Source organism: Ceratotherium simum, chromosome 7 (assembly GCF_057802395.1).
Source record: "Ceratotherium simum simum isolate JZ-2026a chromosome 7, ASM5780239v1, whole genome shotgun sequence".
NCBI lineage: Eukaryota > Metazoa > Chordata > Mammalia > Perissodactyla > Rhinocerotidae > Ceratotherium > Ceratotherium simum.
In genome coordinates, this window is record NC_141906.1 from 66,025,274 (window position 1) to 66,049,924 (window position 24,651).

Genomic DNA, 24,651 nt, shown 5'->3' on the forward strand with positions numbered 1-24,651 from the left:
TACAACAAAAGAAGAGTCTTAAAGCTGATCAGCACGTGAAATCTCATCCTAAGACCCTTTAAAATAATTAGGCTCTCCTGTTCCTGGAATCTTCAGAGTGAACACTAATCTTAGAAGGACAGGACTGTAATAATATTAGCTACTATTATCAGTAACTATATTAGTCTTAAAGCAGTGTGTTCTCTTTCTTGTTTAACTCCTCTCATGAATAGTAGTATAAAGAGAGGCCTACACTGTGATCTGGAGAAAGAAAGGAACTCATCACAAGTGGAAGCAGTGAATATCCTAAAAGGCACCCAAATGCATGCAAAATATCATAGGAGAGTGTTCAGTTTTTACATGGATAAGATAATAAACATAATAGTAACTAACAAAATACCCATCTTGAAGTCTTATAATTATACTGAAATTTTTGCTGAATGCTTCAAACAACTATTAGACACATGCATTAAAATGAGCATCTTCAACCTATCAAGAAGTTTGACAGCTGTGTAAGTATATATAGAGCTTTTTGAGAGAATCATAGATAAAAACGAAGATGCTAATATATCATTCTTCACTCATTATAATATCTGAAAACTCTAAACCTTAGGGAAAAGGTTTGAATATATGAGTATCAGTGGAAATTGTCAGATTTTGGAATATGAAAGACTCAAACATTGATGACAACAATTTTACTCCATCAAGGAATCCTAGAGTAAATTTAACGGAAAGAATGTTAAATGAATGCATAATATCTGCAAAAAGAGCATTTACCGGTATTACTTTCAAGTATATTTAAGTTAATGCTTCTATACAATACAAGCAGGAACCTATTACTTCTAGAATAATCAGACCTCCAAAAGGATTACAGGCATAAATGCCTCTCAGAAGTCTGGTGCTGGCATGCTGACTCCCAAGCACTGGGTGTATTCAGTCAAACGGGCCCAATCCAGTGGGTCTGAGAACAAATGTACCAGACAGCAGAAACCGACAGGTAGTAACTGCTTGCCAATGCCCAGATATACTCCTGAAAACAAAAGATGTGAATCTTCAGGGAAAAAATCTTGAAACAGCAGCATTCAGGATTTTATTGAAAGCAACCTAGACTAGAAGACTCAAGGTTGTGAGACAGAATAGTAAGGTCTGTTTCGAAGTCTATGATCCTTGATTCTCACCATGTGCTTTGTAACCTGGGCAAGATGGCTCACCTCTGTTATTATCATTTCTTTCTGTGAAATAAAGATATTCACACTTAAAGGTACATGTAGTGAAACATTCTGAAAATTCAAAACGCTGTAAGTATATTCCACTTGATTGCTGTCACTTTTGTGGAAATGCCATAAACAATGGTGGGTTGATGGGGAGATGGTCAGTTATGCAGCTAATGACTTACTCCCATAGGCCAACAGTGTTTTCAAATACTTCTCCACAAGTAGACAGACAGAAAACTTCAAATGCATGCTTGTGATTTTGGTACATCTGCAAAATACTAAAATAGTCATCCCAGCAAAACCTTTCATGCTTATTATTTCTGCAGGTCTAATACTGATTAAAGCCACAATTAGAGACAAACATGTACACCTGAAAGCCATCTAGCACTAAACACAGACCACATGAGACACTGTACGGCCAGACTTGAAACATGACTTTCTAAAATCAGTATTCCTCCTATCAAGAACATATATGTAGGTGTTAGGGATATGTTTTAGTTTAATGAATAAAAAAATATTTTCCCTTTTACAGCTGTGTTTAAATAAAGTAATGAGATAGAAGCTCAATATGTACATCCATAAATACATACATGTTCACACACACTAAGCAAAAACGTCCTTCATATTTATCTTTCCTCTTTAATCTTCATATCATTACACCAAAAAGCTGCAGTCTGCCGCCTCAAATAGACCTTGATTCATCATCTTCCCAAAGGTGTAAATCAGAGATCTTGCCTCACGCCATAGTGTACGTCCTTGAAAACTCAGTTTCAAAAATCTAGATCCACTGGTGTTATGCAGTGGGGTATACGTTTGTCTAAAAGGTAACTAATTCAGACCACCTTCAATACAGGAATATCTGCTGACTATATCAAAATATAGACATGGAAACCTGGCTACTGGGATTTTGCTGACAGTCACAACCTGGGGATCATAAGTGAAGACATTCAACTCCTGAGAGGGGTACCTAGCAGGCTATCAACAGTCCTTGCTTATCATCAGCCTTCTCTTCCTAGAAGCTCTTAATTCTTTTACATCCAATGGTTGCAATTTGTGGCAAAGTATGTGTTCATGGGGTATGATTTTTACAGCATAATGTAGAGTATAAGCAATAAACAAGGCAATAAGTAAAGCCAAAGAAAAGATCAACACTATTAAGCAAGGATGTAACTCAGAAGGAAAAATCATTAAGCAGATTTCATAACGGAGTCTGCCACGGGGTACAGATGTAGTAGCCCGTCTCCCTCTCTCCTGCACAGAAAGGAAAAAAAATCCCAGTAGTTAGAAACGATGACATTTCACCTGGTGAGTGATTCATTTGAAGGCTCTAAATTCTCTTGATCTTTGCTTCTGAAGCTTTGGTGGGGGTGGGGGCGGGGGGGGGCAGCGGGGGGTGGGGTTGAAACCCAAGAGCAGGTGGAATCTATAAAGACTGCTGATTGCCATTCCTTAGAGTGTTTGGTAAAATAGGCTATTTTTAAAATTCAGCAAGATGGGTGGTGATTCTTCCTAAAACGAGTTTGAACGGTAAAATTTACCATTAACCTTTTCCTTGCGGCTGCAAGCCATCTGGTAGTAAGAGCCATCCCACTCCGTTCCCAGGACAAGCCCACACCCATTCTTACCCAGGACTGTGATTGTGGTGTAACTTTCCTGTGGGGGGTCAGTGTAGAGCTGGCAGAAGTATCTTCCTTCATCAGAAATTGAGACATTTGTCAACGACACTTTGAGTTCACTGCTAGAAAAATTCAGCAACTGAAACCTGCTGTCCTTCAAAGCTGTGAAACAAAACACAGAGTTAGTGATAGTGAGAAAGATGACGGACAGTCTACTTTCCCTACGTAGGTGAGGAAGAAGTCAGGCAGCTAGAAAGGCAGCCACAGGGTAGAAAAATTGAGTCTTTTTGCACCTGTTGGGTACTTTGTACTTTCTGAATTACTATTTTGGGCTTCTGCAATGACTCCATGTAGACAAATAACTCTCCCCAAAAGGACACTCACACATTTTTCTCTCTCTTTCTCTCTCTCTCTCTCACACACACACACACACACACACACACTTTGCCACAATTCCAAGTGCTGTCGGTTTTCAGCCCTTACTCATAAATTGTTTTAGGTTTTCTATCAGAGATAGGCAAAACAAAAACGGAGGACAGCGGCGGCCCTGAGTCCCCTTTGGGCACTGAAAGTTCAGGGAGTAGGGCCCATAGGCTTTTTTTTTTTTTTTTTTTTTTAAAGATTTTATTTATTTATTTTTCCCCCCAAAGCCCCAGTAGATAGTTGTATGTCATGGCTGCACATCCTTCTAGTTGCTGTATGTGGGACACGGTCTCAGCATGGCCAGAGAAGCAGCGCGTCAGTGCGCGCCCGGGATCCGAACCCAGGCTGCCAGCATTGGAGCGCGCACGCTTAACCGTTAAGCCACGAAGCCGGCCCCCATAGGCTTTTAAATTGTCTCTCAAAATCTGAGGTCTTAAAAAAATAGTGGTTCCAAATTATGAAAGAAATAAAAAAATCATTGCTAGTAATTTCAAAAGCAAAATGAAAATCATTTTTAAAAACTTCATAGCAAAATAGTCCTATTTAACTTGGATGCATCTTTGTATTTGATATTATTTGGTATGATTTGAGGTGGAGCTGCCAAAAGTCCAGGAGGCGGGGCCTACAGAGGCCTTAGACCCGCCCTGCAGTTTTCTAACCACATTCAGCTTCACAGCATGAAACTGAGTAGGCATGAAGCAGGAAATCACAGTCACCTCAAAAGTAGTGTAGATGGGCTTTTTATTTATTTTAATTATTCCCTTTTAAAGTCCTCATATTGATTTTGGCAAAGGCTAGATAGCTTCTCTCCTTTTACCCTCCTTCATCCTCTGAAATGTTACTTAGATTTATCAACTCTCTCTACAGATCATGAATGTTCTGAGGTGTTGGGGAGAATGGGGACAAACAGATGGGAAAGGACATGCTTGACAGCTGCTTTGGTTAGGCACCAATGTGTTCAAATAACAATTTTCAAAAGACCTTATTTCTGCTCTTGCCAAGCCATGACACCCATTTGAACCGTTTTCTATGATACACAATTAAGTTTTGATTATTGGCTTTTGTGATATTACATTTGGAAAGATTTCAGCACGTGGACACCTCCAAATACCAGAGGCTAAGGCGACACGAGATTTGGTTTTGTCTTTATAAGCACAGATTATCTTGGAAACTTCAATCTTCAAACCAAACAGATTACCTTTCAGAATGCTATATTTTCCTTGCCTTACCCTATTTGAGTTGTTTGTGTCAGCTAAGTATTTGGGACTCAATTGCAATTCACCTTGAATTACTACAATCAATTCCTATTGCAAAGTAAGACTGCCTTACTTTTAAAAGGGACCATTCAAGGTTTCTATTAAGCAGAAAGATTATGATTGCATGTCTCTTCTTCCCTCTGAAGAATTGACTAAACTTTAAGCATCTAACATTAAATTAAAAAAAGGAGGCCTTGGCAATCTCTTTATCAAGACAACATGTAGGAAAAAGAGTTGCCATCTAACACTATAGAGATGGAAACTTACGCCTGAAGTCCCTGAAATAAATGGTCTGCCTGTTGGGATTCAGTAGTTGAATCACAGAGTCGTCACTCTTATTGACTTGGCAGCTGATGGTTGCAACTTCTCCCTCGATCACTGTCACGTCTTTCGTAAACAAATTCTGTCCATCACCTTTAAAAAAGGAGAAAAAAAGGTCAGGAAAAAAATTCCCATCAATTAAAATTTGGTTATCAATTAAATTTGGAATTAGAATCAACTGATTTGGAGTCAGTTAAAATGAGAAATAAGAAGCGTATTAGAAAACGGATACCAGTAGCAACATTTGGTATGGTTCACATAACTTTCTCCATAGTCCACAAAACGAGTCTATTAATCCAAGATATGTAGGGGCAAAATAGAACTAAGCCTGGAATTGACATGCTTTCAAAAGTTGTGATCCTAAAGTTCCAGCCTCCACTATTTTGTACTAGCTGAGCAGTCTGTTGGAGAGACAGGGAAAGGTCAGAGTACTGGCTTTTGAGAGAAGCTGCAGCTCTCACAAATGGAGTAGGGGAGATACGTATACTCAACCTCAGCTCACATGCCCTTGAGCTAAGCTATTTGGGCACCCCACAGAAAACTCAAGGGGCCACTTAATGGAAGTAGGTGGGAGGGCTCAGTAAACAATCTCATCGTGTTAGTGGATGTGGACATTCCTAATGTAGAGGCAGTTCAGTTATTTACTGTGTGGGAGTGAGCACCTACCCGACAGATGACTCTTTCCTGGAAAGGCTTACAGTTCAGTTTGTTACTCTGCTCTCAGAAACTCACACCTACCTGACTCACCCCAAGTCCCAGGCAGTCCTGAACCATGCCCTTTCTGCAGACCACCCTGTTTCTAGACATTTAGAAAATCTCTTTCAGAACATGTCAAGAAGTCAAGGCTTTCAGATCCACTGATATAAGGCTTATCTCCAGATCTGTTCTAGTTTGTTGCTTCTGAGCTTAATGACAGCAGCCAGGGCCCCTGATAAATGTCCTAACTGATCCAAGACACAGGTAGGAGGCAAGGAGAGTTCAATTCAAAAGCAAAAGATGAAGCAATTGTTGAATGTCTAATTCTGCACCTGGTATAGCAGGGGAGACTGAAGTACACGACATTGTCCCAGCCTTTAAGAAGCTGCAATGTGGGTGGAAACTGATGTCTAATCTCCAGTTACAGAACAAAAAGTATAGTATAGGCAACAGGTGTAATGGTCAATCAGGAGAGGGAAGAGAGAGATTATTTTTTAGCTGCCTGATTTCAGGTAAATTATTCAAAGTCGTGAGCCAGTTTCCCATTTGCAAAATGGGGATAGCAATTAAAACCTATCTCATAGAGCTGTTGGGAGGACTAAGAAAGATAATAAATATAAAGCATTTAGCAGCACGTCAAGCTTCTCATAAAACTGAATAAATGGTAGCTGCTACCATCATCAACACCATCAGTTCTCTAGATGTCATCCAAACATTTATTAAGCAACTATTATGTGTTGGGAGTAGTGTGAATACAAGAATGAAGGCTCACTGTCCCTCTCAAGGAGCTCCCTATGTAATTATACATCAACTCAGCGTGGCTTATTCACTCCCTAAAAAAACTGTGTCACATTAAGAAACAAAGGTCAAAGATAAATACTCTTCTAAAAAAAAAAAGAGCCAGCATAAACAGAGATGCAATTAGAGTAAATGGGAGGATTTCCACCTGCTATCATAGTTCTGCTGAAGGATCCTTTTTTGGCAGGACACAGTGGGAAGTATGTGAAGGGGTGTCTAAGATGGCTTTAGGCCAAATCCACCTAGAAATAGACCAGCCTCTGGTAGAGGATTAGAAAAAAGGAAACCTGAGGGATAAGGAAAAAATTATTAGAGCCACAGATAAACAAAAATTCTTGGTGCTCGAGGAGCAAACCAAAATGAAACCTGCCCTTGAGATCTCTGACCCAGGGAATTAACCCGGGTGCAAGAACGCAGGCCCACAGGGCTTGTAGAATGAAAGGGCAAATGTTCCCCGGCTTGATCAAGCAGTGCAAGTTTAGTGGGCTGCACGGTGTTACAGGATCACAACAAACGGAAAAAGTGATCAGAAAAATCGAAGGGATGCTTATTTTTCCCTCAGTGGATTACTGTGACAAACACAGAATTCAGAACCCAGCTGGAGGGAGCAGTTTATTCCCAGATTTGAGGAAAAAACCAGGAAAAGGGAATTACTGCCAATCAAGCCAGCTTTTCAAGGTGGTTTTGCTGGCCCTGGTAAAAGTATGTACAGAAAGGACAATACCCTTATCTCCTCAGGGTAACCCAATCTAGTAAGAAAATTAAGGAAAAATTAAACTGCACGATTCAAATGCTGTAATTGTCTCAAGCCATGGGACTTGCCTCGAGGAGACTAGAATACCAAACGGGGTCTACCAGTTGTGGGAGAGATTTCCTCTATCTACAGGAAGTTTATTAGCAACACAAATAAGAATCTTCAATTTATAAAAGGAACATATGGAAAGGCTACCTGGTAATAGCCTTTAATCCCTTCCACATAAACCAAAGCCTTCTAGATCCTGACTACTATCTTGCAGCTACTGGGACTTAAAGCCAGTTGCAATTCAATTATGCTCTAATGGAATAGTTTCCGTGGAAATAACTATACACTTTAATTTTAGTCTTTACTCGGAATCCTAGTATAATCTGAGTAGCACATATATTCATATTAACGCTATAAAACCCTCGCACAGCAGATGGGAGCAGAGAGGAGTTGACCGTGATTTTGTGTTTTAAGCAATGAAGGTAATAAAACAGAATCGGAGAGTTTTTGTTCGTTTGTTTCTTAAAAAAGTCTAAACATTCTTAATTATTTCTTATAATTAAGTAATATAAGACCAGATCACTTTAATGTGTCACTACTGAGTAAATCGTTCAGGTAAAATTTTTGCCATCTGCCAATTTTTGCCCTTGCTGTGCTCTGGCATGTGATGTGCTCTGCAAATCCATGGTGGTATCACCACCATTACCGTATTATTTTTTTCAAATTGCTAAGGCCAACCTAAAATCCAGTGTCTCAGAAAGCGACAATTCCTAGCTATGTTAACATGGTTACAATACTAATGCTAAAAAATTATAAGTGATTATGAAATATTTTGCTGAAAGATATCACAGTGCCTTGGCTGATGGTGGCGGCCCAAGGATGTCATTCTGTAAAAATCACCAATCAATTATATGGGTCAGCTGGACAGCAGTTATATTAGAGAGCTCCATACTTCAAGGCACCATAAGATGGCTGCAATGGAATAATAATGACCTATTTATTTGAGGCAAAGAAAGTGAATGACAGTGATGAAAATATGATATGTATGTCAGTAGTGTTAACTGCCTGAAGCCTTTATGTAAAAATAATTTCTGCTCACATCCTCAAATATTTCTTCCAAACAGAAGGGTGTACTGTGACTTGATAAATTTCCCCTTGAAATAGATATCATGACAATTAGGTTGTTACAAAACACAGTTTGATGTGTAGCAGAAGGACACAAACAGGTAACTTTGGTGCCTTTCTTAAATAATCCGTTTAAAAAACCTTTGCCAATTTCCTAAAACTCAATTAGCAGATATACTGTCAAGGCAGAAACAGCACATGTTCTGGGCTAAAGAAATCAAGTAGGTACAATATACCGTAGCCATTAAATAAAGCTGTTAACAGCAAGGTAATTTATTTTAAGTGTGGAACAATGTCTGACGTGTATGGACATTTTTGACTGCTAATTAGTATACAGGGGCGATGTTTAGGAGACAGAATCAAACTGGATTTCAATTTATACCAGCAACTGTATTCCCTATACCTTTCCTATTTGCCCCACAATTTCTAAAAATAAAAAATTCTGCCATTGGAGAGGCCCCTTCACTTACAGGCAGGTCCCCCATAGTAAACTAGAAACTGCTAGACCTTCATTATAAGGAAGAGAAAGCATATTATCTAAAAAAAGATATTTTCATGATTAGTAATGACCACTTCAGCCGAGCTGGTTAGGGCTGGAGCTGGGTGGGGGGGCAGTTGGCTCATAAACTCCCTATTAATTCAATCTTCAATTAACTTAACTCACGGATTCTTTTCTAAAACCTCATTTTGTTGTAAACTCTATTTAAACGGTATTACACAAAACACTACCATCGATGGAATCTATTCGATCAACAATACGGCCACCTGAAGGGGGCGAGGGGGTTGAGTCTTAAGGGAAGAACCTGAAAGGGGAACCAGCATTTTCACACACAGGCGAGTGGGGAAGGGAACAGACACTCATCCAGTGCTGGTTGCTTTGCATGCTTTTCCCTCTCAAACACCTGGAGTTTTCAACATCCCCACTTTAAAGATTAAGAACCTGTTGACGCAGAGAAATTTAAATAAGTTGCCTAATGTAATTCAGCTAAGTGGCCGAGCTGGTGTTTGAACCCAGTTCTGTTAGCTTCTCCAGCCCATACAGTTTGTACTTGTTAACCAGCCAACGTCAGGATTTGTTGCCAAGGCTCTGGTGGCTCTGCCTTGGAAAATTTACTTGTTTTTAAAGAGGGTTATTTCCCTATGAGCAACTTCTGATTTTTCTTATTTCCATAATTTATCCAGAACACAATTACACACTTCAAGATGAGAGAGGAACCGTCCTGAATGTAAAACACCTTGTTTACCACTGCTGCCTCCTTTCAGCTCTCAGCACACTTTGCCCCCAGAGAACGCCTTTATTACCAGTGCATGGCCAGCACTTGCCAGCACGGAGCGCGCTCGCCCCCGCTGCCTGGCTGTTAATAAATAAAGCACTTCATTTACACCGGGGGAGTCTCTCCAGTCAAGTCTATAATAAAAGGGCAAGTCATAGTTAGAACAGAATTTGGTCTATACTATGGCAACTATGTAAACTCTTACTGACACGGAAGAGCACCGACGACTCTTAACTGGGAAGACAGTTTGCCCAGAGAGAGAGCAAATAAAGGCCCCTGACCTACTCCTTCAGGAGCAAAATCATATTAGAGAAACCTTTTTTTTTCCTCTGCTGTATGGAAGACTGAATCTGACATTAAATCAGCATAGTCAGGTTGTCTAAATGGGCAAAAGTTGAACCAAAAATACAGATTGTCCAAAAAAAAAAAAAAATCATCCAGCCAATGATTAATGCACTCAATTTTAAAATCCACTACAGTTCCTGAAATTTTACATGAATTAAAGGCTCAGGATTAATTTTTCCCTCCAAGAGGTATCTAAGTTTAGATTTTCCAAAGAAGCAAAAAACTTGCATGTTTTTGGAAACCTTATTTTCTACTGGTGTGAGAGCCCTCTGTGCCTTAAAGCTTCAAATGGCTTTGCTTTTCATTTCTGTTGGATATCCTTTTTTTTTTTTTTTTTGGTGAGGAAGATTAGCCCTGAGCTAACATCTGTGCCAAGCTTCCTGTATTTTGTATGTGGGTCGCTGCATCAGCATGGCTGACAAGTGGTGTTATCAGTGGTGTAGGTCCCTGCCCAGGATCAGGGCCTGCGAACCTGAGCCACACCCGTGAACCCAGGCAGCCGAAGTGGAGTACACCAAACTTAACCACTATGCCATGGGTCTGGCCCCTGATGGATCCCATTTTTACAACCATGTTAGTTATGTACCCCAACTTGAAAGAACAACCCCTACCCCTGCCCAAATAAAACCATCACCAACAGAGGCACTGCAATTCCTGCTAACGTTTCTGAGGGCTAGCACAGAATTGAGTAAATTGCAGAAAAAAAAAAATTAAGATTCTGTTGAAAACCAGAGGGAAAAATCTTTCTAACTGCGTATGTTCCCCCAAGTCAACGTAAACACAGTGTTCACTACGAATCATTAACAAAGTCATTAAGATTTGATTCCTATCTAAGCAATTATTGTCAGCATATTTTGTACATTTCCCTTAAAAGACTCAATCCTATCTTTCAATTCATTAAACTGTTCCTTGCATTTACAGAGTTTTATATCAAATCAGAAACCTATTTGAATTAATAAGAATTACAGTAAAAGTAATTTGAAAATAAATTATTTGAAGTTCAAGCCACGAGAGCTTTTGATGAAAGAATTTAGTCCCATTTAAATATTACAGTAATATTTTTAGTTATCCAATGTGCAGAGAAGAGACAACGAGAACCAATGTCCAGAAAGATGGGTCCATCAAACGTGGATTAAGGTTAAGGGTGAGACCTCTTCAACATAAATACAATTCTTCATTTCAGAGAGAGGCAATACTTCAACCTTTGTGAATACTTGAATATTTATTTAAAATCAAAAGCACGCAATCTGTCTGCTGTTTACAAAGCTTCTCTTCACCTTTTTGATCCTCATCCGTGTTTTGCTATCCCAAACAGTGAAGTCGAATGTGTTGACTGTCTACTCCAAGGACTGTCCACTCAATGGTCAAAGTAATTACGAATGCGAACCACACAGCTCATGCACTTTGTGTTAAAATAAACCAACACAACAAATAACTGAGTGGGCAAGAGTACGTGACATTGACCAAAACATTTCATTTGTGTCACCTTATTTTTCATAGAACCCATATGGAATCAAAGGAACCTAGAGATCAACTCTCTCATTTTATAGAGGAAGACACTGAGACCCAGGGAGGAGAGCTGCCTAAGATCCCATGGCAAGAGTAGTGGTCACATCTCCCATGGGTCATCAAGGAACTGCCATTCTTGGCTATTTCTAAATAACATTTCTTAATTTGTTTCTAATTACAAAAGCAATATATGCTGAAAGTTTGTTTGTTTACTTTTTTTAAAGCTTTGTTTTATATGCAGTATTTGTAACAACGTATCCTGTATCCTATGGCATGGAGATGGTCAGGATCTCATAAGAATCTCCTGTAACATAATTACTGTTGTGTCACTTGAGCTTATGGAAGGAAAAAATATTGAATTTAACCTAATCTCCTTTTATAATCAGTACAAGGCAAGGCAAATTTTTGAACAAGTTAAAGAGTAATCTTCCTCAATGCTGGTTTTTTCTTCAATTAAAATTGTTGATTTTCCCTGAACATAAAACAAAAAATATCATCTGACACAACATTAAGCTATTCATGAATATTCTATATACACATTCTTGTTTAGTTGACTAATGGCAAATTAACGTTCTCTATTTTAGCTTAAACACATACTATAGGTATGTTTGATTAGCATTGAATTCCAAAAGCTGATTACTATGCATGCTTTGATTATGTAATTACATAATAGAGTATAATGGCTCCTTTGGAGTCATTATGATCTATACGGCAAATATGTTTCACTTTTCCTATAGTTTAAATACACGTTGAGATGACAGCTCATAACAAGGCTCCACTTTTCAGTCTTATCAGCTAAATGGGCATTTCCCCATTTATCCTAACATCTCCTTGACACCAATTAAGGCCTATTGTGTCAAGCTGCATACACTTTTGAGAAATTTCCTTTGTTTTCTTGGCATTCAAAAAAGGACATTAATTTTAAAGCTGTATTAAGCAAAAGGCCTGGTTTCAAAAAAAAAAAAGGCTGAAATTCCATCCTTCATCCACCCTTTCAAAGGTCTGCAGGGAATCACATCTAGTTCATTAATCACTGTTCAGACAACCACAAGGGGGTTAAAGATGGAATTTCACCTTTAACTCCAAAATGCACATACAGGGGAAACAGCCGAGAATATTGATGCTTATGGTGGTGGCTCGCCACAATGCATTCAGCTCAGGGTCTAAGTGAACATCAACCACACCAAGTTATAGAAAGGTCCAGTTCTGCAAATCTCATGTCTTGCAATACCGCTTGTATTTCGAAGCTCTTTTTGGAAGGGGTGACTATGAAATAGCACAGCCAGATTTCACCTTCACAGTTCCCAAATCTAGTTTTCGATGGATCTAAGGCAAACGAAATTTACCTAATGAATAGATTTTTGATAATTCTGCCATCCACTTACAGACTGGAAAGTAGTGAGGTTTTAAAATAGGACAAAAGTTATTGTAAAGAATTATGTAAAGTTTCTCTTGTCCCCATGAAATCCTTTAATCTCGTACTATTTCATTTGCAAGAAGAGCTAGTTCTGCTTTTCTCTTCCAAGAGAATGATCCCTTATACCATGCCAAACCAAAGGTGACCCGAGTCTTAACTTGAAAGACTAAGAAGCATCAAGCTGTTTTTACCTTTGTGTCTATTTGTTTTCCACATTAAGGCTGGAGCACTGGGGTCAAGCACAGTCCAACTTGTATTTACATATAGGATAAGTATCTCTTTTGTGAAAGGAAACATTGATTAGATGTGTGAAAACTCTTTTCAAGGAAGTCTGTGACAAAAGACAGTAGTTACAGCACCGCTGCCTGTGCTATTTCAATTTTAACCATCACATTAGCCGCCCTCCTTTTAAAAGACTCTGAGCTCAATAGGACTTTTTAATCAGAGCCCACAGCATTAAAAGGGCCAAGCAATTATGACGCTTAAGCTCTGAGCTGCCTGATCCCATATAATGTAGATGTGTAATCCCCTCTATAGAGTGTTTGTGGGGAATGATACCCATCCACGAAACGCGAACATCTGAATTAGCTTTTCCATTAAAATTCACTCCTCAAAGAAGCGAAGGGCAATAAAAGAAACAGCAATATAAAAATAAACCATAAAAGATAATAATAATCACCGAATCCTTTTGTTCTTCACCCTGAAAAGTGAAAATCCCAGACTTGTTTCTCCTCTCACTCCTTTGCATAGCTGGACAGGTTTCACGGCCTTTTCGTTCATCAAAAAGATAGCATCTTTTTTGGAGAGAAGATAGCCTAACCCTGAAGAAAAACTCCCTCCAGTGGACAGGTTTTATGAGAATTAAAAGAGAGAGAAAAATAGAGCCCCTAAGTAGAAAAGTCACTGTTTTATTTGCTTGTGAGATGGCACTGAAATCACCTTGCGGAAGTCATTTAAAGCCTACAAAATCTGCTTAGAGGCTCTTGGGAGAAAGGGGGCTCTTGAAAAACATTAATTAAAAAATAACCACAGTCATCCAACTTGGACTTTGGAGGAGAACAATCTGAAGACAGAGGCTTCTTACAAAACTAATTGTGTTGGCAAAGCAAGTAGTTTCTTCTCAATGGATTTGATTCTGTGATGCTCGTTTACGGCAAAAGAAGAATAAAAGAACTAAAAGAACAGCGTCACATTGAGCTGCTTCAGGAGCAATTCAAAGCTGGGCTGGTGTTCCAGCATTTCAAAATACATTGTTTCTTTTAGACAACATGTGCTGAGGCCAACTGTTGATCTTCCCCATCAACCACTTTGCTAATGAACTGATAATATCATATTATATTCCCTGGGGTATATTAACTGACTACTTTGCAGAGTGAAAACTAGTTGTACAAAATTCTGCTGTCCATGAGCATGGAATATTGGGGAAGAAAACCACATTCTAAAAGGGATGAATTGTGTAGATAGAGGCTGGTAGCTGATGACATAGACTCTCACACATCCAGTGTGGTGCTCATGGGTCCCAAAGCTAGCTGAAGCCTGGGATAATGGGAATGGACAATTTTAATTCACATATAGAGCTATCTATATTTCCCAAACCACAAGCTATTCACAACTTAAACAAAGGTTTATATGATTAAGACTCAAAATACATATTAAAAATATTTGAAAACCACAAAGGAAGATACAAATATTAGGTTCTATTATTTCTAGAAAGATTTAAGGGAACTTGGACTTCTCTCTTACCCCAGAAGAGAACTTAGTAGCCGAAGCACTTACTATATACACTACAGTGGCCTCTGGTGAGCTCTCAATCTGTAAGGAAACATAACGTTTGCCTTTTTCTAACATGAAAAGTAAAATTGGAGATTTCAAAGCTATGGAGATGGCTGACTCTACTGTGGTGACTGTACTTAACAGATACTTCTCAATTCTCCTAAGTCGTAAGCATGTTAGAGATGCAGTTTGCTTACAACACTTGCTGTTACTGACTGCTCCTCTGCAAAGTTCTTTAAGATTTTATTTATTTATTTTTCCCCCCAAAGCCCCAGTAGATAGTTGTATGTCATAGTTGCACATCCTTCTAGTTGCTGTATGCGGGACGCGGCCTCAGCATGGCTGGAGAAGCGGTGTGTCGGTGCGCGCCCGGGATCTGAACCCGGGCCGCCAGCAGCGGAGCGTGAGCACTTAACCGCCAAGCCACAGGGCCGGCCCTCTACAAAGTTCTTTAAATTGAATTTCCTTAGAACCACAACCTCAAGTCTCAATGGAGATGGCACATGTATTTCCCCTATTTTTTATACTTTGCTTTTAAGCACCCAATTTAATATCATTTTCCCTTTGATAAAAGGTACGAAGATTAAACCTGGGTCACTTTTTGCTTCAACTCACTAAAAGCTGATTTTTTTTTTTTTCTTTACATTTGCCTCTAGGGTGTTAAAAGACCAACACTTAGTGTAAGATATTTAAAAGCACAAAGCTGTAACATGTAACAATAATTACTACACACAGGGAAGAAAAGGGAAGTGACTGCTTTTCTCCATGTCTAGAGGCAAGAGAAACAAATTATTTCTTCTCCAAAGTGTTATTTTAATTTTTTTAATATCAAGAAAACTCCCCCTATTTCTGGAGGGGGCATTATTTTAATCATCTGCATGACAACAATAGCTAATATATTTTTTAAATGTTTTCTATGGGCCAGGTGCTAGGCTTCGTTCTTTTTTTTCACATTATCTCATTTAATCCTCGCAACAACCCTATGTGGTTCAGCGTCTTATCATCATCCCCATTACACAGATGAGGAAACTGAGAGTTTAAGAGGTTAAATAAGTGGTTGGAACCAATATCTGTACCTCTATTTCACTCTAGATCTGGTGCTATTAACAATTATACTATATTAATGAGGCTTTATGATGCTAAAAGAACAGAGGAGAACTAATGGAAGAATCTACTGTATCTCACTTACATGATCTAGGAAAAGCACTAAAGGAATACTCTCAGCATATAAAGGGATTTGAAGCCTATCAGCAATCAGCAAGTTCCAATATGACACACTGATAAAGTCAGCTCTATAACCAGAGCCTAAATACGGAGCCTTTAGTATTTAGAGAGACGTCTGTTCTGCTGAATGATCCGGACTCGAAAGGCAGCTCGCCTCCAACTTCAGGCCTTCACAGTATCTGCTTCAAGGGCATTCATTAGTATTGACAATCTCTGTGACTGAAATTTGGCTGTTAATAGCAGTCTCTCTCTACATCTCCTTGTTTATTTCTTCCGCCAACAAGAGCCATTGAAAACCTTCCAAATTTAAAGCTTAGAACCGACAGGACAAGCAAGTAAGGATATCAGTGGGAACATATCAGATATGGACTCTGAGTGAATGTCAGCTTCAACTGACATTACTACAGAAACAGAAAACGGGGAAATGGGAGGAGGGAGACAGTTCATATCCTCATTCTGGAGAGTATTCCGAGTGTGTGTAACATGGTTTGTTCAAGAAACAGCTGTAAACCCACGATAATTATCACGCTGAATAACACTGCAACATTCAACTTACATCTCCTACCAGGAAGCCAAGTAGTTTTGGACTATTAGATGAAATGACAATTTCTTAGCTGGAAAATTGGGTTCCGTGATTAAGGCCCTTATTGGTAAGTTACTCCCTCTATCATCTGTCAGTCATAAAGCAAGCGGTAGTTTTTTAACCTCTGGGCTCTTGAGTTGCTGGTCCCAGCTGATTCTGGGAAGAAACATAGGAATTAGAAAGCTCTTTTTAAGCCAGAGTTTGATGAGGGCATATGGAGAGAAGTCAGTGGCTAAAGAAGATTCTAGATTCTTTCATGCTTGCTGAGTCCCCAGTGCAAAGCCTATGTCAGTCAGATATGCACTGTAACTTTCCAAATTGATGGCATGATAAAAATAACTTGATTAGTGTTATCCAAGTGTGGGCTGCTGATTAATCAGCATTGAAATTAGAGATATGTGATAAGGACATTACTTGTGCTTTATTTTTCACTTATAAGAAAGCATCTAAGGAGAAATGGGAAGATCATGAGACTTGGAAGACAGGAATTTGTGCTGCACTTCTGAGCTTACTGGGGGTGAAACTGGAAAACACTCTGAAACTCTGAATCTGTTTTTATAAAGAGGGTAAATGGTATCTCTCCTCTGGGTTTCTTATGAGAATCAAGTGAGGAAATGTGGAAATACTGGAACAGTATTTTTCCAAGCTCCAAAAATGCTAAATAAAGGATATAATCTTTTCCTCCTCCAACTTTGTTTGCATCATCACTATTCACATGCAGCCTGTCCCTATAACACTAGGACCTTCTTATGATCTTCTATAATCTGCTGGAATTTTTTTTTTTCCTGGGAGGAAGATCAGCCCTGAGCTAATATCTGATGTCAATCTTCCTCTTTTTTTTTTTGCTGAGGAAGATTGGCCCTGAGCTAATGTCCGTGCCCATCTTCCTCTACTTTATATGGGATGCTGCCAAAGCATGGCTTGGCAAACGTTGCGTCGGTGCGCGCCCGGATCCGAAACTGCAAACCCCGGGCCGCTGAAGTGGACTGCGTGCACTTAACTGTTGTGCCACAGGGCGGACCCTGGAATTTTTTTAACACCGGAGCTTTAGCTATTGCTTCTTTTATTCTAAGGCTAACTAAAAAGCAGAGAGTAAATTAGAACATCTTCATCACTTATGTGAAATTGAAAACTAAAACCATCACTAAGTATGAAAAATATAAGGTAAACTGCAGATATAGGCAGAGGATTGGTTACTTGAAATTAGGTACCATCTATAGCTTTAAAAACATGACTCATTCTCTTGTTTCCCTCCTTTAAGTATAGGGCCATAATTAGTTCAGAGAACACTCTCCATGTTCTAAGGGTGTGAAGGGTCACCAGTGTTAGATTAGTAACACAACACACCATCCTCACTGGAAAACCTCAGCAGTCAACACCTCAGATAACTAGCTAGCATCCTGAGGGAATATGACATTCCACAAAAGTGAGCTTTCCATATAACTGAATCTCTCTCTAAATGCCAAAATTAAACAAAATGAAACGAAACAAAAATAATTTCCACAAAACTTGTTGGCTTCCCCACTTTCTTTGTCCTGTGCTCCTACTGTTAAGATTCCATGAGTTAATGAATATGTAAGAATATTTGGCCCCTCTCTAAACAGTCTCAGCCTGTTATAGGCTTGTATATGTGTCCGCTGCTTCCCTCCAATGCCGGCTGTCACTTCTTGCTGATAATTCCTTCCCTTATTATTAAGTGCAAGAGCCTTCAGAAAGCTACTAGTGTTCAGACCGTTTCTGCTTGCTAATGAGTTCCTGGGTATGACCAGGATGATTGAGGTCTCTAGAAACCTAACCTTCACTAAGTGGCATGCTACTGTGGCACAAGGAGGTGTAATTTTTCCCCTTCACGTGACACTCGAGGAAAAAAAGGTACACAGACAAAATTTAATTAATAATATTTGGTTTAGTTTGACGATGTACTTTGACACTAATCGATATTCTTGGATAAAAATATACCTTTGAATGCAGGAAGCAAATCAAAAAATTGGTGACCGACACTAGGTTGTTATTGACATTAATTTCAATGACAACACAATGTGATAAAACTTATACGTCAAAAGTATACTAACGTGCTATGAGAAACTGGAGGAAGGAGAAACAACTTCGTCGGGGTGGGGGTGCGGATTACAGAGAAGGGAAGAGGAGAAATTTGAAAGAAAGATCATGACATGTTTAGAACAAAGGGGAGAGTATGGTGTGCTCCCACGAGGGATAGGAAGGGCTGCTTTCTGGAAAGGGCATTAGGTCTAGATATTGAAGGACACTGTATGCCAGGCGGGGGAATTTGCACTTTATCTTGTAATTAATAGGGAGCCATTAAGCGATTTTAATCCAGGAAGTGATATGATCACAACTGTGTTCTGAAAGATAACGTCTATGCGGAGAGGGAGGAAAGACTGGAGGAGGGAAAGGCCTGGAGCCAAAAAGATCAGTTAAGAGACTTCCGCCACAGAGCACTCATGCCGATGAAAGCCAGGTAAGGGAATAGGGGAGGAGAAGGCAGAGCTCAGGCTGGGAGAAAAGAGAGTGAAGAGTCCAGAGTCCTTCGAGGTTAGGCACATGGGCTTTAGCTTTCAGTTCCGTGAAGGGGACCCTGAGTGTTCCTGAGTCACTCTACTAAACTCCAGCTCGTGTCCAGCAGCCTTCTAAGGAAAGACCAGCGAAGAGTTCACTTTAAAAAGGAGTTAGAAGGCAGACTGCACACACACTCTCATCGCTTCTGTCGTCCACTACTGAGATAGGTTTCTGCAGCACTCGCTTGTGCCAAAAATATAATTAGAAAATCTGAGTGCCCCTCCCCCAACTCCCACCCCCACTAGAGCTTTGCTAATCAGTGTGGCTGACCAGCAGTTTTGAGAAGCCCTGGGAGATTATTAAAAATGCAGAATCTCCAAGTCACACCAGACCTACTGAGTCAGAACCTGCCTTTTAAAAAGAGATTCAGCTCATTCACATGCACATGACAGTCTGAGGAGCTCTGGCCTAGAGTACAGCAATTCTAATCGCTCCCTGATATCGTGAACATAAACATGAAGCCAATGGCTTAACCTAGGAAGGTCTTAGAAAGAGGCGTGTTCCTAGACAACTTGTTTCAAGGAAACTGGTGAATCAGTGAGTCATAGGATAGAGAAGATCATGAATCCCCATCACCAAGTGAGGTCAGTCTCCAGGGAGAAATGGCTCCAGCAACCTCTCCTTATTTAAAAACGGATTTTTAAAAATTCAAGTTTGCGTGACGATAAATTGTTGCGTATTGTTTATAAAGTCAATAGGAACTAGAACCTAGCATTCTTCCTCAAGTTTCAAAGAACAAGCATTACACAAATGAAAAATCCTCTCCCAGAGCAGCTAGCTGACTGCAACCAAAGCAAATAGATTATTCTGCATTCAGCTGCAAAAACAACCACTTTGAGCCGGCGCTCTCACACTTAGCGGGTTTGTCAGTTCACACGCTGTGCCCTGATGAATTTTTGCTTCCTCGGCTTTACTGTTACTGTATGTTTTACGCTCATGGGCGTTGAGCCAGTGAAGACAAACGACAAATAGGGAAATAAAGCAAGTGGTCCAAAATGAAAACCGAGAAGCAGCTGCTGAGGTTTGTTACAAAGGTGATGAAATTCAACTCTATGCTTCGAAGGGAAGAAAAAATAAAATCTATACTACCCATTACAGCAGGCCTTTTCACTCTGTGTCTAGTAGATAAAATTTGCTGAAAAGATAGTTAAGAACATAAACAGAAGTTTAAGAAAAATAATAAGTGTCTTCAGCTGGAGGCAGAAAGAAGCAGGCAGGCAGTGAGCTTCGTCAAATGCTCAGGGGAAGAAAAGGTAAACGACAGTTTCCCTTGCACATGGCCTCTTAACGAACATCCATGGATCAGCCTGGACCGCGGGCCTTGTTTTCGGCTTTGGAGTGAATGTGCCTTGCCATCCAGATGCAGGCTAACAGCATCCTTAGCAGCTGCTCACTGGAGGAAATAACACTTACCTTGAAAGCAAAAAGGCAACGATTTCACCCAAGTTAAGAACCTCAGCTTGGGGAGGTTTTTTCCTATCACTCTGAAACTTTATATACCTAGAATTTCAACTCCATGTAAGTCTCCTAATGAACTTTTATAATTATTTTTTGGTGGAGGGAAGAGAGGTTGGAGCAGCAGAATGGTCATGGCCACGTTCTAGTTTCTATTCTTCCTGTTCCCTAACATATGGCAACTGACATGGCTTCACACTTCATTCCTCCACAAATTTGTTCTTGTATGAAAACTTTAGCATTTTTACCACTGGCGCACCCAGATGCTCTTACTGCAATGGGAGCAGACCTCTGAACAGTTTTCTGCTGGGTTACTAAAGTGCAGTTTCAGAGAGAATAATGTTCTGAATTTCCGTCTCTTAAAAAAGTCGTTAGGTTTATGGGCAGTCATGCTTGTCACATTTAGAGTGTGAATTACAGACTTCGTGGAAACACAGTTAAACCCCCACAGTTGTGCACAGCCATAATTTCTGCAGAGAAAAGACCAACAATTGGGGGACTTTATTACTACTACTTTTCACATATAAGATGCAAAAATCAACCCTCTCAACATTATAAGGTAGTTTTTCTTTTTAAAAAAGTTTTTTTAAATAAAGAAAAAGAAAACCCCTAATGAGCTACTTGCTGTTCTATTCGCTTTTTAGATTTGTCAATTTTTGAGTGACTGCCAACACCAGGGACTCTTTGTAGCCCCTTGTACTTGGGATATAATAAAAACATGAAATGATTAAAAATACTGTGAGTGTAACTGCAGAAGGGACTATATATTCTGGACCCTAAGGAAGGCCATTTCTTTGCAGAATCAGACAGACTCCATTTATGTTATTAAATTGTAGCACTATTCACTGTCCAGGCTAGAAGCTTCCCGGCACATGAAAAGCACTAATATGTGCAGAGCACACATGAGAAGGTTAACCTTTAGAGTGCTGGTGTCCTCTAGCCTGGTAAGTCAGAGGAGGGTAGGAATTACATCTTCAGTTCTGACACTGCTTACATGTCATAAATGTTCATCTGTCAAAAAATGTTTCCTTTCACCACTAATTCACCTGTGAATCAAAAAAAGTATGAGGATTGTAGAGTTTATAAGCAGAATAAATTATTAGTATAAATGGTAGGACTAAATAATATTAATAATAATATAGACACCAATTAACGGCTGCTTCTTTGAACCCTAGCTCTGTGCGAGGTGCTGTGTTGGTTGTTTTGCACACATCTGAGGTTTTCAATATTTTTTGGTGTGCATTCTGATGCACAATCACCTGGAAGGCTCGTTTGCTGGGTTTCTAATTTGGCAGATCTGGGGTGGGGCCCAAGAATCTGCATTTCTAAGTTCTCAGGTGATGCTGATGCTGCTGATCCAGGGACCACACTTTGAGAACTAGCACACGTAATCTTACTGAATCCTTCACCATGTCTATTTTATAGATGAGGCAACTGAGGCTCAGAGACGGGCTCTACAGCTTACCAGCTGCATAAACTTGGGCAAGATACTTAACTTCTCTGGGTCTCTGTGAGGGTGACCATTCCCATTAGGACTTTTCTCATGGCCAAATCTTGTCCTTTCCCTCTAGATGTCCCCTGACTTTATCCTCACGTTAATCCGTGTCCCTTTTCTACCGCCCGTTACTAGTCCCATATCAGCTCAGATTTATGATCTGCCAGCAGTGTTGTGATTAGATGTCATCCCTGTCTTTCTATTACTCCGATATTGATAGATAAAATTCTGTGGTGATGCATCGCCTGCCCTTTCAAAGGTTACTGCCAGCAGATGCTGGGAATCAATAGAGTTCTTATCTGTCACAAACCACAAGAAAAGCATGGTAAACAAGGCTCAATGAAAGGCCTGTGAACAGGTCAAAGAGAGAACTCTGGGATGTACTGCGTCAGCAGTTGTGTTTCTCTACCTACTCCAGAACCTGGCTCTGGATCTCAACCGTCCTTGTTTAAGATTTGGGCCATATAATATAGTGGTGCTCAGAACTAGTCCCTGGGTCCAAAACCATCTCTGGTGAGCCTTGCTATGAACATTGGGTGCTGAGGCCAAGAGGCTAAAACTCTACTTTTATTATAACATGTTACGAAGATCAATAAGATACTTGAATTCTTTGGAGGCAAGGGCTAAATAAAAATAAGGGGATGTGGTAGGTTCACTTATACCTCTTGTTTTCTCCATCCATCTTTCTAGTTTGGGGGAAAATGAAGATAAAAAACACAGTCTTTTAAATTTTTTAGATTGTAGTTCAACACATTAAGAAAACCAAATGGTAATTACAGATTCTCTAGAAAGCTTTTTTTTTAAAGAACATGTAAGTCGCCTTTCTAACTTGGTTTTTCTTTTCCAAGGGAAGAGTTGCTTTATCTACAGAAAAAAACCAGGCCTAGGATCCCCACCTACCTGTTAGAAGTCTGCCCCTTTAAGTCTGTATATAGCCCAGGTGGAGCTAAAGGTTCCTTAAAAGACTGTTAAGTAGCAATCTTCCCATCCAAAGACCTCCTGAACTCTCCTGCAACGTTCCTTCCCTCTCCCACTCCTGGCTCCATGCCTTCTCTCCTCATATCACCTTAATTCCAGCCTCCCATTTGCTCAGTCCTATTTCAAGCTCTGGTGCCTGAGTCAGTTGACTTGCTTTTCCATCATCTGATCCATCTTCAAGATGACAGCTCTTCTTCACCCTCCTGTTGGAATGTGCTTGGACTGACCTCCCTGGCTTGGTCTTAGGACAGCCTCTAATGATCTATGCACAGAGAACAAGCCTGGGCAGGCAGGGCTCAGCATTCTAAGAACAGTCCCGTCCTCTGGTTTGTAACCTAAGCATATTGTATCAGGAAGCTCCCCATGTGGTCAGTGGGCCTCTATCTTGGTGCCTGTGTGGCCTAGGTCAGACCTAAGTTTTCAGAATAACGATGGCTACAGTTTCTGCCAATAGGTCAAATGGCCACATGAGAATGACCGACACTGATAGATGAGGGGCTGTGCTTGGTTACCATGTTGTAATTAATTTTAAGAAAAAGATTTCCAAATGCTTTTAAGGAGACTATCAGTACCTTTTAGGAATTTGCAATGTAGTATTCACCCACTTGCTACACAGGCCAGGTAATTTTCAACACTTGGGACTTACAATCCATGAGAGAGGAAACATGAGGTGGGCTAAACATTATGAGGCTATACCTATCATGGACACAATGTTTTTTCCTACATAAAACCATCAAAGACATTATTTAAAAGCATACTGAGAAATGGTATACAAAAATGAAGCTAATATGAAGTTATTATTTATGCTATAAGATGACTTAGGCTAGCTTTCCTAAGCTCTGGAAGGATTCTCATTTTACTGAAAGCATTTATAATTCAACCACTGCATTAGGAGTCCTGGGACCTCTATACCACTACTTTTAAGAATTAATACCCTTCTCTAAAAAATTTTAACTTTTATTATAATTTATAAAAATTATACATACTCAGGAAAAAAAGTAAAACAAAAAAATATAAACAAGAAAATCCCACAACTCTGAGATAATTATTACTAATATTTTAGTGTATTCCTTTTCCTTTCCATATATGGGCAGGTCTGTGTGTATAAAGTTCTTAATTACTATATTATAGTACATCATATAAGTATAACAGAAACCCATTTAGACATTGTGCTCGTTATATATTTAGATTGTTTCTAAGTTTTATGGTTCTAAAAATGCTGCAATGAAAATTCTTTTGCATCAATATTTGTTGTTTTCAGCATATTGAGAACATCAAAACTTTGATGCATTCCAACATGTTTTCACTATTCAATTTTTTAAAAATAACAGCATCTATATACTTTATGTCACATATTTTTTGTTGCTAAATATAACTCAAAATAATAACAATTCCAACCCCAAAGGATTTGAGGACCATTTGACCCCATACAAAAACCCTGTAGCATCCCTTAGGATCTGAGGCACACAAAAAAACTTACAACACTCTTCTTACTTTTAAGGCATTTAGATTCTAAGAGGATGAAGTCAACTTCAAAATTTAAGTCATAAGTTTATGTTATTCCCATAGAAGACATGACCATGAATCTTTAAATGACAGATTAAACAATGTGTTTAATCATATTACAAAGGGTTATCAGGGAACTCTTATGGTCTCTCCCTACTGGGTTAAGTGCCACTCCTATGTGCTTCCATAAGCACCCCACTTGTCCTATTTCAGCACTCATTTAAACCTGTGCATGCCCCACTAAGCTGTGATGCTAACAGAAGTGGTCGCCAAACATTTCCTCTGACCCAGGCACTGTACCAAGCTCTGCAAAGGAAGAGCTCATGCTTATCTTTTTCACCACTA

At 39.5% G+C, this 24,651-nt stretch overlaps 1 protein-coding gene across 4 annotated transcripts in view; it reads right to left on the reverse strand.

The window, feature by feature from the left end:
* The window catches only part of CADM1 (cell adhesion molecule 1), a 319,210-nt gene that overhangs the window by 62,603 nt on the left and 231,956 nt on the right, over positions 1 to 24,651 (reverse strand). For all 4 annotated transcript variants that reach the window (XM_004427296.3, XM_087433720.1, XM_087433719.1 and 1 more), the window contains exons 2-3: positions 4,756 to 4,902; positions 2,819 to 2,971 (exon numbers count right to left, since the gene is read on the reverse strand). In XM_004427296.3, coding sequence (XP_004427353.1) covers positions 2,819 to 2,971; positions 4,756 to 4,902 — 300 coding nt within the window. The remainder of the gene's footprint in view (positions 1 to 2,818; positions 2,972 to 4,755; positions 4,903 to 24,651) is intronic.